At 35.4% G+C, this 17,375-nt stretch overlaps 1 protein-coding gene across 1 annotated transcript in view; it reads right to left on the bottom strand.

The window, feature by feature from the left end:
* Positions 1-17,375, bottom strand: part of ADAM9 (ADAM metallopeptidase domain 9) — a 145,294-nt gene that overhangs the window by 102,216 nt on the left and 25,703 nt on the right. The window contains exons 4-9 of the mRNA XM_047091084.1: positions 15,082-15,160; positions 7,744-7,820; positions 6,193-6,388; positions 5,045-5,110; positions 2,685-2,756; positions 1,393-1,562 (exon numbers count right to left, since the gene is read on the bottom strand). Coding sequence (XP_046947040.1) covers positions 1,393-1,562; positions 2,685-2,756; positions 5,045-5,110; positions 6,193-6,388; positions 7,744-7,820; positions 15,082-15,160 — 660 coding nt within the window. The remainder of the gene's footprint in view (positions 1-1,392; positions 1,563-2,684; positions 2,757-5,044; positions 5,111-6,192; positions 6,389-7,743; positions 7,821-15,081; positions 15,161-17,375) is intronic.

The following is a 17,375-nucleotide window of genomic DNA, read 5'->3' as shown; positions in this document are numbered from 1 at the left end:
ATGAACTCTAAGATCATGACCTGAGCCGAAGTTGGACACTTAACCAACTGAGCTGTCCAGGCGCCCCTCAAGTCAGATAACTTTTAAGAAGAATGAAATGTTTTAAATAGTTTTAATTTTTTTTAACATTTATTTATTTTTGAGAGACAGAGAAAGAGCATGAGCAGGGGAGGAACAGAAAGAGAGGGAGACACAGAATCCGAAGCAGGCTCCAGGCTCTGAGCTGTCAGCACAGAACCCAATGTGGGGCTTGAACTCAAGACCCATGAGATCATGACCTGAGCCGAAGTCAGACGCTACCCGACTGAGCCACCCAGGCATCCCTTAAATAGTTTTAAATGAGGGTTTTGCGGTAAGTTTTGGAATGTGTTTGTATTAAGTGAGTTATATAAGTTTAAGTTTTATTATGGTACCATGAAGATGCTGTGTAAAAGAAGAAAATTTTTAAAACATGTATTAGTAATATCTCAAAGAGAGCAAAAAAATTATTATATCCATGAAATCAGTGCTTGATTATATAAAAAAATTAAAAGGAACAAAAAGATCTACTGAACATTAAAAATAAGATAGCAGAAATTTAAAAAACCCAATAGAAAGCTTAGAAGAGAACAAAGAATAAACATAAAGAGGATCAAATCATCTATAAAATAATTTGAAAACAATTCTTAAAATTGCAGGACATGAGTTTCAAGACTGAAATGACCCACTAAGAACACAGCAGGATGAGCGATAAAAGACCTACACCGAAGCATATCATCAGGAAAATTCAGAAGCCTGGGAACCAAGAGAAGATCCTACAAGTTTCCAGAGAAGGAGGAAAACAAACCTATAAGCAAAGGATCCATTATCAGAATGGGTTAAGGCTTCTCAACAGTGATACTGGAAGTCAAAAGACAAGAGCCATGCCTTCAAAATTCTCAAGGAAAAAGATTGCATGCCTAGCATTTTACACACAGCCAAAGAATCAAAAAGTTACAAGGCAAACTGTAAAGCACACCGTGGAAAGACTGAGTTACTCAGGCTCTGGGATGATACGAGGTCACATTGATGTAATTCTTAAATTCTCTTCTGAGACGGTAAACACATTTTCTGACATGTAAAAAGCCAAAAGTTTTTTCTTTCCATATATCCTTTCATAAGAAGAAACTAAAAAACATGCCACACCAAAGTGAAAGAGTAAATCCAAGAAAGAGGAATGACATGGGACAAAGGTGACAGGGAATCCAACACAGAAGTCTCATTATCTTAGTGTAACTTGTGAGGTGTCATACAAAGTTCTCCTTATGCAAATGAACACTCAAAAACCTTAAGAAAACATGATTCTAATAGAAAAAGATAAGCAAAAGTTATTCTGACCATTTCATTAATAGTACTTTTTTAAAAATCACTTACAGAACTAGCTGTGCACTGTCGTGTCTCCGACGTGTTATGAGAAACTTTTCCCGCCACTGTACAAAGTTCCCCAACACATCACCAGCACCTCCAATTATGTTGATCAGGTTTCCATTTGTCCAAATCTCCAGCCCAACTAACACAATTCGAATATTCAACATAATATACATCTAGAAAGAAAACAGAAATGAAAGTATATAAAATATATTAAAGAATATGAGACTATCTTTAAACTTATGATGAAATAACACAACTACTTAAAAACATTTCCTTCAGTATAATGAGATTCTAATCTCTCAAGGGTCTCGGTTTCCCCATTCATAAAATAAAAGTAACAGAAGTTCAAAATCCTTTTTTATCTTCCATTCCAAAATCTGACAAACTGAAAATTTTAAGTTTTTGGTAAATTTGGTTTCCAAATTGCCCTCAACTAATGCAAGTCTATTTATAGTCTGTATGTTATCTCACTTAATGTAAATATTCATACACTTCACTACAGGACTATCAATGAGTTTGATAACAAAGTGCTACCACAAGATCCTGTTAGAGGTGTTATGCAACACATGGTGAACCATATTACCTTTCTAAGTTTTTATCTAAAATTCTAATTACACGCACCCCAAAGATTTCAGATAATGCACTAAGGAACCCATTTTTATTTTATAGAGATACTGTGAGGAATAAAGAACAATAAATATAAAGCACTTGTCTCATATTATAAATACTCAATAGAACACTATTGTCCTCATCATTATTATTAAGCGTGATATTCACATCAGGGAAAAAACCTTATAGGTGAAATGATCTTATAAGAACATGTATCTAATTCTTCAGTATCTCTCAATGGGTGAACGTACTCCAAAGTCTCAAACCAAATTTCTCTCCTTCCCTCCTTCCCTCTTGCTCTCCCTACTGCATTCTCTCTCTCTCTCTCTCTCTCCCCCCCACCCTCTCTCTCTTTCTCTCTCACACACACACACAGAGTCATATCATGATTTCAGAGAAGGAGGCAGCCTTAATCAAAATAAGATTGAGTACAAATTCAAAGATCTTTTCATAAATGCCAAAGTACCTTAGCCTATCTACCCTGAGGATAAAATAGATCCTAATATGAAAGAAATCTCTTGCTTGTCTCCAAGTCTTTGTACAATCATACATTCCTTTCAAACATAAAAAATGTTACAAAACAACCTAGAAAGCAAACCCCTGAAATGAGACAATTTTTTAATTCTGCTCTGAAACTGTGAAAATACAGGCTAGAATAATCCCAGTGAATAGAAAACACAACTTACACTATCCAAGTAGTTTGCTAAACGGATCATCTCTTCTCTCACCGCAGTCTGATTTCTTCCCATCATGTCATACTGAAAAGCAAGAAAGGAAAATCATTTTCACCAAGTAAGTTATGAAAAAATTTCCATAATCTGTTACAACGAAGATAAGAATCCCAAATATTTCCTCTGAACTAAAAATGGAGGCATTTAGACATTCACCTGCATTTTAAATTAATAAATCTAAGGGATACATTTTAGTGTTAAATACGAATAAAAGAAAAACAGGTTCAAGTGTGAAATAAGTAATAAGACTTATTATTACTGGTCTTTATTCACTCCAAATTAGCATAATTTTAAAATGAATTTTCTCTTTAATGTCCCTTTTACTCATTTCAATGCAAAAATGGTTTCCAAACTAAATTTTATAAAGGTAGTGTTTAAAACAATCAAAATGCAGGAAGCCTGTGTGGCTTAGTCAGTTTAGTATCTGACTCTTGATTTTGGCACAGGTCATGGGATCAAGCCTCACATCGGGCTCCACACTGAGTATGGAGCCTGCTCAAGATTCTCTTGCTCTACCTCTGCTCCTCTCCCCTACTCAAACTCAGGCTCTCTCTCTCTCTTAATGAAATGAAATGAAATGAAATGAAAAAAGTAAAATGAAATACATAAAAAATAAAACAATCAAAATGCACAGATAAAGGAATAAAAACAATTTAACAGATTTTCTGACCTTTTTTTCCCTTAGGCTAAAGACATTATCAGTAAATAACTTCTAAACTCTGGGCTAAATTAATAATGAGAGATTAACCAATGTTTACCAATAGAGACATTACATGTAGACAAAACAGATATTTAAAAGTTTAACCATATTAAAACAAACAGTTGATATGACCTACTCTTTTCTTCAAGACCTGGCTAAATCCAAATGTCTTTTTTGTTTGTAAGTTTCATTTATTTATTTTGGGAGAGACAGCATGAGTGGGGGAGGGGCAGAGAGAGAGGGAGAGAGAATTCCAAGCAGGCTCCATGTTGTCAGTGCAGAGGCCAACACGGGGCTCGAACCCACAAACCATAAGCCAAACCAAGAGTTGGATGCTTAACCGACTGAGCCACTCAGTTGCCCCAATTCAAATGTGTATTTTAACATTATTTTAATATGACCAACTAAATAACAAAAAGAAAATTTTAAAAGAATGTATGGTTTTGTTCTAAGATAAGAGCATTAATATCAGAATATATCAGATCTTACCAGTTGGGCATTTTATCATGATTCTCCTAAACAAACAAAAAATCTAATATATCTGACAAGGTTTGATTTAAATGGAACCATTCTTATTTTGAACCAGTTTCCAGCAGTACATAACAAATCTATCTGGAATGAGTAATAAATAAAAACATCTCAAATCTCTATTTTTGTCACTTGTCCAAACATTCTCCAGAAACTTTTTATCCATTATCTGGTGCAAAGTTCATGCTTCGTCATACTCCCTGTGCTTTTTCCGTCTACCACTTGAGGGTTAGGAACTTATAATGAACAAATCTGAGTACATTTCTATCTATTAATAAACACAGCTTATTTATTTCCAACCTACACACAATAAGAGGTTTTTCTTAAACCATAAAAATCCTCTAAACTGTCTGCAGCTTACAGGAAGGAAACTGCTAATATTGCTAAGTTTCTACAAACAACCTTTTCACACAAACAAAGCTGACAGTAAAAGTCAGACAAAACATTTAAAATAATCTATATGTTAAATTAAACAGCAGCTATATCTAAAACTGATAATCCTGTAAATGCTGAAATAGACCTATTACTTAGTTAAGTTAAGCACAATTCTTAAATATCAATAAGGAAAATCCCTGGTGTTATCCTGAACACAGAAATTAATAGTAAATACTAAGATCAAGTACTCTCCTCGATTCCCTTCTAAAGCATGCCATGACTTGGAAGTTTTCCGTCTCTTAAAGGGAAGTACAGGTTAGCTGAAATTCTAAAAAGCAAAGCAATTTTATTAGGCAACAAAGTAGTATCTGATTAACTGGTTTTTCAACACAATCCTTTAAAGTCATCTGAAAAGGTGACACTAACTAAAAGGCAGTACAGTTACACTTAAGAAATTAAGCAAATCACCCAAAAGAACAAAGGGGGGGGGGAATCACCAGTAAAAAATAGTTAGATGTACTCTCATTCACTACATTTGGCTTCTGGGGGGATTATGAATATCAAGCATGTTTAAAGGACAAAAGTCATTCTAGTTTTAAATTACATTTAAGAAAAATCAACACAAATATATCACATTTTATGTTTCTTTCATGGGATGCTCACTTCTCATCTGCTTTTCATGAAAAAGAAGAAAAACTGTCACCAATCCTACCCTTTCCTTGTCTACGACAATGAACAGCTCCACATAGCGGGTCTGTGGCAGGATAGCTCTTCTTCTCTGTCAAAAACACAAACATCATAAAGGCAAAAAACAAACAAAAAAAAAGTTATAACACTACATGATTTTTATATATAGTGGTCTTACTCTAATCTCTAGTCCCTTAAAACATCATACGATTAGTTTACTTCACACAGATCATTAAAGCCAAAAACATGTTGCTGTTGTTTTAAGTGGTAACTGCTCTCTGTACTAATCTCAGAAAAATCCTAGGTAAAGATAATATGAGGTATTCAGGTTTCCAAGGAGAATTACTGATTTTCTAATATTGAAATTATACACACTCACACACACTTTAATGGGAAACCCCATTACTGTGTTAAGAGTGGAAAAAAGAAATATAATAATTATACTATTATAAGAATATAAGAACCCAGAGCAGAAGTAAGGACAAGGTTGCCACTTCAAAAAGTGACTAATTCTGTGATTTTCAGAAATTCATATGTAGTGCAGAATTGGGCAAAAACTTGAATGTTTTCCAATGATTAAAGCTAAAAAGAGTGGACGGCTGAAGAGGCAATGAAAACAATGCCACAAACTGGCACATGCCCTTTCCCAACCCAGCAGCACCATGACACATACAGAAAGGCACAGACAACTGTAGCTGACCTATTCCTAGAAACACCTGGGTCAGCGAGACCCTTGCCAAGAGTAAGCAGTGAATTCTAGTGAAGACTCAAAACTGGGATACAAGTGTCCCTGCAAGACCTCTGAAATAAGTCATAATGCCCGATCTCTCTCTGTTTCTTCAATCTAGCACTCAAGAATCCCCATTCTGTTTGTGTAAAAGGTATCTAAATAAACTGCTCCCTGAAAGACAGTGTAATGGACTATAATGCAGCAGTGGTAAAAAATACGTATATAAGTATCGTTTAAGATCTAAGCCCTAATTTCTAAAACACATAGAAGCTTGACTATGTTCGACTTGGTGGAAGGAACTGCATCTTTTTATTCCCCAGTAGCTACCACAACATCTGGCACATAGTTGGCAAAAACAAAACAATAATAAGTATTGGTGTGATGCAAAAATACATGATTTTTTAACACTTTAGTCTGGGCCATGAAGAAACATATTTCCTTACTCGAAGTAGCTGAGTAATCCTAGGAGGCTCTTCTTCTTCATAGTCTGTGGTTTCTTTCTCTATATCCTTGTTGGAAACCCCACATTTCAGAGGCTCTTTGTGGACATGATCCATTCGATAAAAGATGTGCTCAAAACGAGAGCTATTTTGTAGGGGTTCGATCCCGTAACTCACATTCTCTATATGTAGCATTCCTCTAAGTGTCGCATTACACGTACACAATTTTTAAGAATGAAGAAAATAATACACAGGAAAAGAAATTAGAAAACACGAAATCAAGTCCCAGTGCTTAACATGTTTAAGAAAAGAACAGCCCAACAGTCTGTGGATGACAAGAGAAGCAATGAAAATAATGCCATAAACTCAAATGAGTTAATGAAAATACACTAGAAGAGGCACATGCCTCTCTCAACCCAGCAGCACCATGACACATGTATAAAGGCACAGTGCCCACAACTGTAGTTGACGTATTCCTAGAAGCATTTTGGTCAAAGGGACCCCTGTCAAGAGTAAGCAGGGAATTCTAGTGAAGACTCAAACAGGGAGTCAGAACATCTGAAATAAAGTCCTAATGCCCAATCTCTCTGTTTTTCCAATCTCAGACTGTTGGTTTGTTTCTCTATACCATGCTACCTAGAGAAAAATACTAGGTTTTAGAATCACGCAGACCTAAATATAAAGCTCAAGACTGCTAGTTACTAACGTCACTCCCCTGAAAGTCAGTTATCTCTCCAAGTGACTGCTGTATAATGGAAGGCAATACAGAGGAGTGGCTAGAAGTATGGAGTCTGGAGCCAAAGAACCAGAATTTGAATCCCAAAAGTTTCCTACTAGCTACAGGATTTAACACCTCTTCTTTATGTTGCTACTAGCAATGATTTAACACCTCTTCTCTATGTTACATTCTACGTGGGGCTGTTCTGGAAACGAAATTATTTAATAAGTGTGAAATACTTAGCACATTGCCTGGCACACAGTAAGTGTAAGTGTTATTACTTAAATGGAGATAATTATAGCCATTTATACAGCTGGTTTGAGAATTAAAAGTAATATTTATTAGTTCAATCAATCACGTAATCAACCAAACAGCACAGCATCATATTGCCAGGCCCTCAACAAATGTAATTTTAATATTATTATCACTTTACTTCATATGTGGTACAATTTCTCTAAATCCCAGTTTGCTTAATCACCTAAATATGGAGATAATGAGCCCCTTTTCACAGGCATTGTGAGACTTAAATGAAATATAGGTGAACATTGTGTAAACATAAAGTACTACTCAGACTTAAAGTATGTTTTTTTAATAGCAAAAATTACTTAGCAATCTCAAAACAACGAAATTTTCTCTTTGGATATTGAAACTCACCACTGTAATATTTTCTTAAATAAACATGCCAAGAATGATATCTGATACATAGCTCTAAAGACCTTCAGCAATACCAAAGTAAATCTAATATTGTTAACTCCCCCAAATGACTTGATTTGGAAACAGAGATAGGGAAAGGGGTAAGAAATAGAAGGAAAAAAATGATAAAGAAAATTCCTTACCTGAGTCCAAAACAGTCGCTCAGAGCAATGGATGAATTATAAACTCCCTCCACATAGCCCCGATAATGACAATGATTCTAAATGATAAAAACTGTATTATCTTCAAATACTGTTACATTGCTAAAATCATCATAGAAATTATAAAGCTAATAAAATTATTTCAGGTCAGTAAACTAACAATTTTGTTCATATCACTGGCATCTTATTACATGGCATTCTTCGGATTATCTTCAGATTATCTACTGCCCTCCTATACAAGGATACAAATATTTAGGCAGATTTCCAGAGGATACTAAGCACAAAGAGCTCTATCCCAATAACCATTAAGCCTAGAAGCAGAACAAGACACCATTATATCATGTTTAACATTTTTTTTAATGCTTATTTTTGAGAGAGAGAGAGAGAGAGAGAGAGTGAGTACGAGCAGGGGAGAGAGTGAGTACGAGCAGGGGAGGGGCTGAGACAGAGACACACAGAATCCAAAGCAGGCTCCAAGCTCAGAGCTGTCAGCACAGAGCCTGATGCGAGGCTCGAACTCACAAACTACAAGATCATGACCTGAGCTGAAGTCAGACACTTAACCGACTGAGCCACCCAGGTGCCCCATATCATATTTAACATTTTAGATCACAGTCAATCCAAGAAGCAATAGCAGCCACATGACACCTAATACAGAAGGGGACCTTGTGACAAGCCAATGATGCCAAGGCGGGAACAAAATCAGTATGTGGTAAAAAAGTAATTTTGACCAGATGATTTTTTCTTCTTAACTATATATTGATTATATTATTATTAGTTTTACATTTAGCCATCTTAAAAAAACTAAAGAGGGGCGCCTGGGTGGCACAGTCAGTTAAGCGTCCGACTTCAGCCAGGTCACGATCTCGCGGTCCGGGAGTTCAAGCCCCGCATCAGGCTCTGGGCTGATGGCTCAGAGCCTGGAGCCTGTTTCCGATTCTGTGTCTCCCTCTCTCTCTGCCCCTCCCCTGTTCATGCTCTGTCTCTCTCTGTCCCAAAGATAAATAAACGTTGAAAAAAAAAAAATTAAAAAAAAAAAAAAAAACTAAAGAGCCTTTATCGTTAATTTTGAGGAAGAAATTGGCCAGTGGAAACACAAGCATAATATCACTTACTAATATCAGATTTTTTTACTGCATGATGAGATCTTGTCCTCTTTAAAACAATTTCAAAGCACAAAAAAAAAAAAAAAAAAGCTAAGGTGGGTGGGGGAGGTGGTTGTTAGGCAACATTAAGATGTATCACAAGGCCTTAATATTTAAAACAGTACAGGGGCGCCTGAGTGGCTCAGTCAACTGAACGTCAGACTTCGGCTCAGGTCATGATCTCACGGCTCGTGAGTTCAAGCCCTGCATTGGGCTCCGTGCTGACAGCTCAGAGCCTGGAGCCTGCTTCAAATTCTGTGTCTCCCTCTCTCTCTGCCCCTCCCCTGCTCTCTCTCTCTCTCAAAAATAAACGTCAAAAAAAAATTAAAAAAAAAAAAACAACAGTACAGTACTGGTGGTGCATTGGGATAACAACCAGTGGAAGAGAATTTGGGGACTTGAAATAGACCAAGTACACATGGAACTTTTTGTGATAAAAGTGGCATCTCAAATCAATGCAGCAAGGATGCACCTTTAAGTAAATGGTGCTCAGTCCACTTAGACATTTATAAAAGGATAAAATTAGATTGGTACCTCACACCATGCATAGGAATAAAATCTTAATGAATCAAGAGCCTGAACATTAAAAATAAAATCATATATAAAAACCAAAAGAAAACATGAGTGAATTCTTCTCTAACGTGGGTATAGAGAAAGGCTATTACTTGAAATGTAGACGCAATAAAAGAAAAAACTGATAATTTTTACTACATAAAAAGTTTTTCAAGCTTCTATATGGCAAGAAACACCAAAAAACAAAGTCAAAACACAATACACAAACTGGGAAAAAATACTTGTAACTTGTATCAGAGACACAATAACTATAAAGAACTCTTAAATATCAAAGAGGAAAGATTAAAAACCCAACAGAAGAGAGGAAGAAGTAAAACTGTCACTATTTGCACATGACATGATATTATATATAGAAAACCCTAAGGTCCCCACCAAAAAACTGTTAGAACTAATAAATGATTTCAGTAAAGTTGCAGGAAACAAAATCAATATAAAGAAATCTGTTGTGGTTCTATTCACTGATAATGAACTAGCAGAAGGAAAGATTAAGAAAACGATCCCATATCCATCAAAAAGAATAAAGTACCTAGATACAAATTTAATTAAGGAGGAAGGTCCTGTACACAGAAAATGGTAAGATATTAATGAAAGAAATTGAAGATACAAATAAACAGAAAGATAATCCATGACCACAGATTGGAAGAATTAATATTGTCAAAATGTCCAAACTACTCAAAACAATCTTACAGATTCAATGCAATTCTTATCAAAATTCCAATGGCATTTTTTACAGAAATGAAACAAATAATCCTAAGATTTGTCTGGGACCACAAAAAAACACCAAATAGAATAAAGACACTCCTTCCTCTTCTTGAGAAAGAAGAGCAAAGCTAGAAGCATCATGCTCCCTAATTTCAAACTATATTACAAAGCTATAGGAATCAAAACAGTATGGTGTTGGCATAAAAACAGACACACAGATCAATGGAACAGAGAGCCCAGAAATAAACCCATACATATATGATCAATTAATTTCTGACAAGGGAGCCAAGAATATACCAATCTCTTCAATAAATGGTCCTTCAGAGGAGCACCTTGGTGGCTCAGTTGGTTAAGTCGTGAAGACCATCACGACTTCAGCTGAGGTCATAGTCTCACAGTTTTTGAGTTCGAGCCCACATCGGACTCTGTGCTGACATCTCAGAGCCTAGAGTCTGTTTCAGATTCTGTCTCCCCATCTCTTTGCCCCTCCCATGCTCATGTTCTGTCTCTCTCTGTTTCTCAATAATAAATAAATGTTAAAAATAAAATAATAAAATAAAATAAAATAAAATAAAATAAAATAAAATAAAATATAAAATAAAAATAAAAATAAAAAATTTTTTTAATAAAAATAAAAAAAATAAATGGTCCTGAGAAAACTGGAGAGCTACATACAAAAGAATGAAACCAGACCACTATCTTACACCATACATAAAAATTAACTCAAAATTAGATTAAAGACAGCATAGTGACTACAGTTAATAATGCTGTATTGTATAATTGAAAGTTGCTAAGGGAATAAATCTTAAAAAGTTCTCACTACAAACACAAAAAAATTTTTAACTATTATGGTAACAGATATTAACAAGACTTACAGTGGTGATCATTTCACAATATATACAAATATCAAATCATTATGTTGTACACCTGAAACTAAGGCAGTAAAGTGTATGTCAATTATACCGCAATTTAAAAAACAAAATCTTAGAGGGACAACAACAAAAGAAAACCCAGTGGAAAATTGGGAAAAAGACATAAACAGACAATTCACAAAAGAACATAAAAATGCCCTCACATACATGCAGATTTTCAATCTCACTCATGAAAAAGTAAGAATCCATGAGTCTGCACTGATATAAATAAATGGGAAGGGACATCTTTTCCTTACAGAAAGCACTAATTCATACAGAAGCACTAATGAAATTAAGAAATCACCATTTTAACAACCATCATAACCATTAATTCAGACAACTACTACATACTAACACTAGTGGGTAAAAATTTGAGAAGTAACAGGATATTTATATTAGTCTCAAAATGTCTAACCATAATATTAATTAAAAAGGCAAAAACAGTAACTTTATAGAAGAGAACCTGGCAGGCAATTCCTTAACTAAATGATCAATATTAATACCATCAGGAACAGCACAAATGCAGCCCCTGCTTCCTGACAGGATACACTGAGGACCATTCGGTATCACTTTGGTGGTATTCCTGCCAAAAGTACATAACCTGACTCTGATCACGAGCAAACGTCAATCTCAAATGGCAGGATGTTTACAAAAGTTGGCCTATACTTCTCAAAAATGCTATTGTCATGAAATACAAGGGAAGACAAAGGATTTCCAGATTAAAGGCGACTACAGAGACATGACCACTGAATGCAGCACAGTAACATGGACTTTCTTTTGCTATAAAGTATATTACTGGGATGATGGACCAAAAACAAAAAACAAAAAGAAAAATCATTAAGGTCTGTATATTAGAAAACAGCATCACTTCAATGTTAACTTCCTAATTTTGAGAATTGTACTTGATTAAATAAAAGAACTCCTTGTTTTTAGGGAATTAACAATGAAGTGTTTAAGGGTAAAGTGATACCATGTTTGCAATATACTCTTTAAAACTTTCAGAAAAAAAATAGAGAAGAAAGAAAGGGTAAAGCAAATGCAGTAAAATGTTAACATTTGGGGAATCTGGGTGAATGGGACGCATGAATGTTTTATATTATTCATGCAACTTTTCCTGTAAGTCTGAAGTGGTGAAAATTAAAAAAAAAAATTAAACAATTTACACTAAAAATACAGGCTGAATTTCAACACTTTACAACTTTTTCTATTGTGGGGCAATTCACAACCACTAATGTTTTTCTTTCTAGTGCTTTATGTTAAAGTCTAGCTTTGATATTGTCTTCTTCTCACCAGAGAAAACTAAATACCTTCTACTATTACTAATGCCGTAGCATCTATGAGGTAATAATACTTGTAACTCATGGCACTCTAAAATTAAATGTTTCTAGGGGCACCTGGGTAGCTCAGTCGGTTAAGTGTCCTACTTCGGCTCAGGTCATGATCTTAAGGCTCATGAATTCGAGCCCTGCGTCAGGCTTTGTGGAGTCTGCTTCAGATTCTGTGTCTCCCTGTCTCCTCCCCCACTCATGCTCTGTCTCTCTCTGTCTCTCAAAAATAAATAAACGTTAAAAAGAAATTTTTTTTTAACTAAATGTTTCTAGTTTCAATTATAATAGAAGCTCTCTTATTTGACATGACTGAAATCCCATCACTTGGTTGCTTAATCTGCCAACTTGACAGTATTTTTTAAATAACTGGGTTTTATTAATAAATCTTTCCAAAGGCTTCAATGTACTTTAAAAAATCTTATTTCATAAGTTTACAAAACATCTAGTTAAACTGCATGATTACAGTAACGGTGCAAATGTCACAGTTTTGGAAATACACAAACTATAAGCAAAGAACTCAACTAGGGAGAGGAGAAATACACAGAACTATTATAGAGCCACCTAAAAAAAAAAAAAAACAACCTAGCCACAGCCCACAAGCCTTGGGCAGTCAGTATACCTTTCATATGGAACAAAGAGTATTAATTAATTAAAGAAGTTAACTTTAGAAGTGTCTTAAGACACTTGCTAAAACATTTGCAAGGTACCCCAAAGTTCTAACACATGGTAATCTGGAATTTTATTTCACACAGAAACTTGAATAAAGTGGTTATTAAAACTTAGTTTCTTTGTGAAAAATGGCCTTTGTGAAAGACACGAGGGGCTCCTGGGTGGCGCAGTCGGTTAAGCGTCCGACTTCAGCCAGGTCACGATCTCGCGGTCCGTGAGTTCGAGCCCCGTGTCAGGCTCTGGGCTGATGGCTCGGAGCCTGGAGCCTGTTTCCGATTCTGTGTCTCCCTCTCTCTCTGCCCCTCCCCCATTCATGCTCTGTCTCTCTCTGTCCCAAAAATAAATAAAAAACGTTGAAAAAAAAAATTTAAAAAAAAAAAAAAAAGAAAGACACGAATGATAAAAACCAGGTAATAGCACTCATAAGGGAAAGCATTCATGTTTACTCAGTGTAATTTCATTGCATTTTATAAACAAAAGTAATGTCATTATAATATCTGACAATCTAGCCATAGGCCAAAAATTCCCAGTACCAAGGTTTTAATTGGTATCTCAAATCTACATACTTTCATTTATCTAAACAATACTAAAAACCAAGAAATAAGAAAAAGACTTCATCTGTCTTAATTTGTATTTTTCAATCATCCAAGAAAGCACAATTCCATAATAATACTTTCAGATAACAGTTGCATCAATTTCTATTGACTGAAATCTATTTTTAGCAGTTTTAAGCATTTATATTTTCAATAATAATAAATAATATTTATTGAGTTAATAATGGTCAGACTATCTGTTCTGAGTATCTTACAGGTATTAACTCATTTAATGGAGACACAATGTACAGCATAAGGATTATAATTAACAATATGTAACAACTTTGTATGGTGACAAATGGGAGCTAGGTTTGTCGTGGTGGTCATTTCATAACGTATATAAACTTTGAATCACTATGTTATATAGTGAAACAAATACAATATTGTAAGTCAACTACACTTCAATTTTTTAAAAAGTATTAATTCATTTAAGCTTTCAAGTAACTCCATGAAGTTGTAATTATCATTCCCATTTTAAGGTGAAGAAAATAAGGTACAAACAACTCAAAGTAACTTGACCAACAAATAAATGACAGAGCCAGCAACAACAACAACAACAACAAAAAAGAGCCAGGATTACATCCAAGCAGTGTGAAATTAATCTAAAACAAGGGTTTGCCTTCTATTTATTTGAAGTGCACTGCAAAAGTGCGTAACTGACATAAACAATTCAACCCAGCCAAACATTACAGAGCTTGCAGGAAAATAACACATGTTTAATGGGAACAAAGACTTCCATGGACACTCATGCAAAAGAAAGAAATACAGAATAGCTAACTGCCAAAAAGGACTGCAAAATGCTCTTCCCAAAAGACACGAAAAAATGTTTATGCTCTAATTTAATAATGCATAAGGCCAAATTCAGCAACTACCAATTATTTTGAGTATTCCTGGCCAGTTCTGTCTTCAGAAATACTCTGTTCTCTGATGCAAAGAAGACCACATTTCTTTAGAAAAGAACTATTTTTGGTAAAAAATTACAACATATAACAGCATGCAAGTGTTTGTTCTTTACTAAGTACTAATGGCAAATCAAATGTCTTAACAAGTAAGAGATGCTTTCAGGGAGATTAACTTCCAGCAAAAACAATTTTTTAGATTTTAAAATCTAGCAAACATTCATAAGGAGTAAGGATTACCATAAATAGAAGATTATTTCTTGAACTTTAAAAAAAAACATTTGACAACTTGAGGACCTGGAGAACTGTAAAGTGCGCTCCAGTCCATGTAAATACACCCACCACACACCCCCTTCCCAGGACAACTCCATATATTATAATGTCAAGAGCGGCCCTGGGTGACTGTGCAATGTATACATAGTCTTCTGTACCTGAATAGAACTAATTGTAAAATTATAATTATGTTAAATTCCAATATAAGATCAAGAGGAAAATGTTACCTGTACATCGGGATGATCAGAGATCAGAACCCCTTCCTTGTTGTAGGTATAAACTACAAAATCTTGGGGCAAAAGGTCTCTGGAAGAGGAATAAAACATATCACTTAAAATTATTTTACCTACATACAACTAAGAAACAACTCATAAGGCAATATTCCTAAAACATATAAACAGGAACAAAAACTTTCACCTGACAAATTATTATTTAAAGGGAAAGCTATTATAAAACAAAAAGGTCATAAATAGACTCAAATCTGAAATCATGTGCGTTGCTTCCTCATAAAGAATGCTAGGCTGCCTATGTGTTCTAGTGGTCATAAAATGTTGGCTGCAAAAAATAAAAGTAATGTCTTTAAATTTTTCTGATACATCTCATAGGAAAAGTATAAATAAGGTTATGTACTTATCATATTTCTAGATGATGTACTCATCATGTTTCTTAGAAGAAAAATAAGTGATTTTACTCTTTCCTAAAAGTCCTATATAAACGAGAAGCACTCACTGCTTTAACCTTGTAAGTAGAGAGGCAAAATCAGTGTCAGTTGGAGGAAACAATTACTGCTGATTGCTGAACTCCCTTGCATGTTAAGGGAGCTCAGTATTGTAAACCATATGTGTAAAGACAGGGTTATCTTCGTTAAAGAAAACAACTGTTCAGTGACACTTGTTAAAAATGGTAAGGCAGACTTTATTCAGCTCCACTGTGATAAGTATAGGAACCACTGCAATGAGAGATAAAGGATCAACTACAAATACAGCATGGGCAAGTGGGAATTTATACCCAAGGGGCAGAGGTCAGTGGATAGGAAATTACTAGCTGAAAATATCAGTGGTGAGGGGTGGTCTGGCTAAACTAACCTAACAGATTCTCACTGAAGATAGGCCAGGGTGATAGGAAATTACCTGGGGGGTGGTAAAGGATGAGGAACCTGATCACACGTCCAGAGGGATCAGAAACCAGGGGGTTCTTGCTTAAACCAGATTTTATAAGGAAGTGCATGGATGATGTACTTAGGAAAAGGTTCAACCGCCTAAGGTTTGGTCAAGCAAAGAATGTTTGTCAGTCTCCACTCTTGTTCAAGAAAAGAAGAGACATCCTTCTTTCCTCTGAACAATATAAATCCAGACAGAATCTGGAATCCTTTTGTTCATTAAGGACCAGCTGAATCATCTATTGGAACTTGGTAGTAAAGGACATTTGCTGGATGGTGCTAGCAGTCAGGCATTTAATGAGGACGGTTGCTATGAAAATAAAGACAAATAAACTCAGTTTCTGAATCCAGTGGGCAGCAGTCAAGGTTTTTAGATTTGAAATTCTCGAAGCATGTTTAGATGGTAGAGGATGGCACTGTCCATCCGACAAATCTTCCTGGTTGGAAATTTGAATGTACCCGGTGATGGCATCAGGCGTTCTGGTGAACTTTTTGAATGGTCCATACCAGAAGAGACAGGAAGGTTGCCCATATGTGAACTGTTGTGGTAAATTTTTTTTTTTTTGAAATTTATATCAATTTGTTCACCTTCTGCTTGTAGAGCTTCAGGAAAGGGCAGTTTTAACTCTCAATGATTCCAACTCAGAAGGGAGAAAAACTAGAAATGTTAATTTGGAGAGTGGTAGCCAGATATTGGAGGAAACCAGAAGATTTCAGATTTGGTAAAAAAAAAAAAAAAAAAAAGGCAAAATGTGCAAGATGGAACTGGCAAGGGTACATTGGAGTTTTCTACTGAAACAAACAAAAATATTCTCTCTACAGTCACCCTCATTTCTGTCAAAGATAATCAAAGTAAGACTAATCTGTTTGCCAAGTAAGTCAAGTCTCATTAAACCTGCCCTGATTATTTACGTAAGTGCAGCAAAAACAGTGATTGGCCACACAGGTCCTTGCTTGAGTTTCATTTCCTGGAACATTTCATAAGGAATCTCAGATGGGACTTCTAAAAGCCTCCCAGGATGGGGCATCTGAGCAGCTCAGTCAGTTAAATGTCTGACTTCTGCTGAGGCCGAGATCTCACATTCCTGAGCTCAAGCCCCACACAGGGCTCTCTGCTGACAGCACAGAGCCCACTTTGGATCCTCTGTCTCCCTCTCTCTCTGCCATTCTCTGTCTCTCTCTCTCTCTCTCTGCCATTCTCTCGTTCTCTCGTTCTCTCTCTCTCTCTCTCTCTCAAATAAATAAAATAAAAATAAACATTTTTTTTTAAATAAAAAAATAAATAAAAGCCTCTCAGGGCTTAGAAGCCATCAGATTTTGCCTGCAGTGCCTAGAGGTATGGAGAATTCCTCTCTTCTCAAG

This window comes from Lynx rufus, unplaced genomic scaffold (genome assembly GCF_022079265.1).
Source record: "Lynx rufus isolate CCGP_SWC_20201006 ecotype Redwood Valley unplaced genomic scaffold, mLynRuf1.p SCAF_3, whole genome shotgun sequence".
NCBI classification, from domain to species: domain Eukaryota; kingdom Metazoa; phylum Chordata; class Mammalia; order Carnivora; family Felidae; genus Lynx; species Lynx rufus.
Note: the sequence above shows the minus strand (reverse complement) of the source record. Positions and strands in the feature narration are given on the sequence as shown.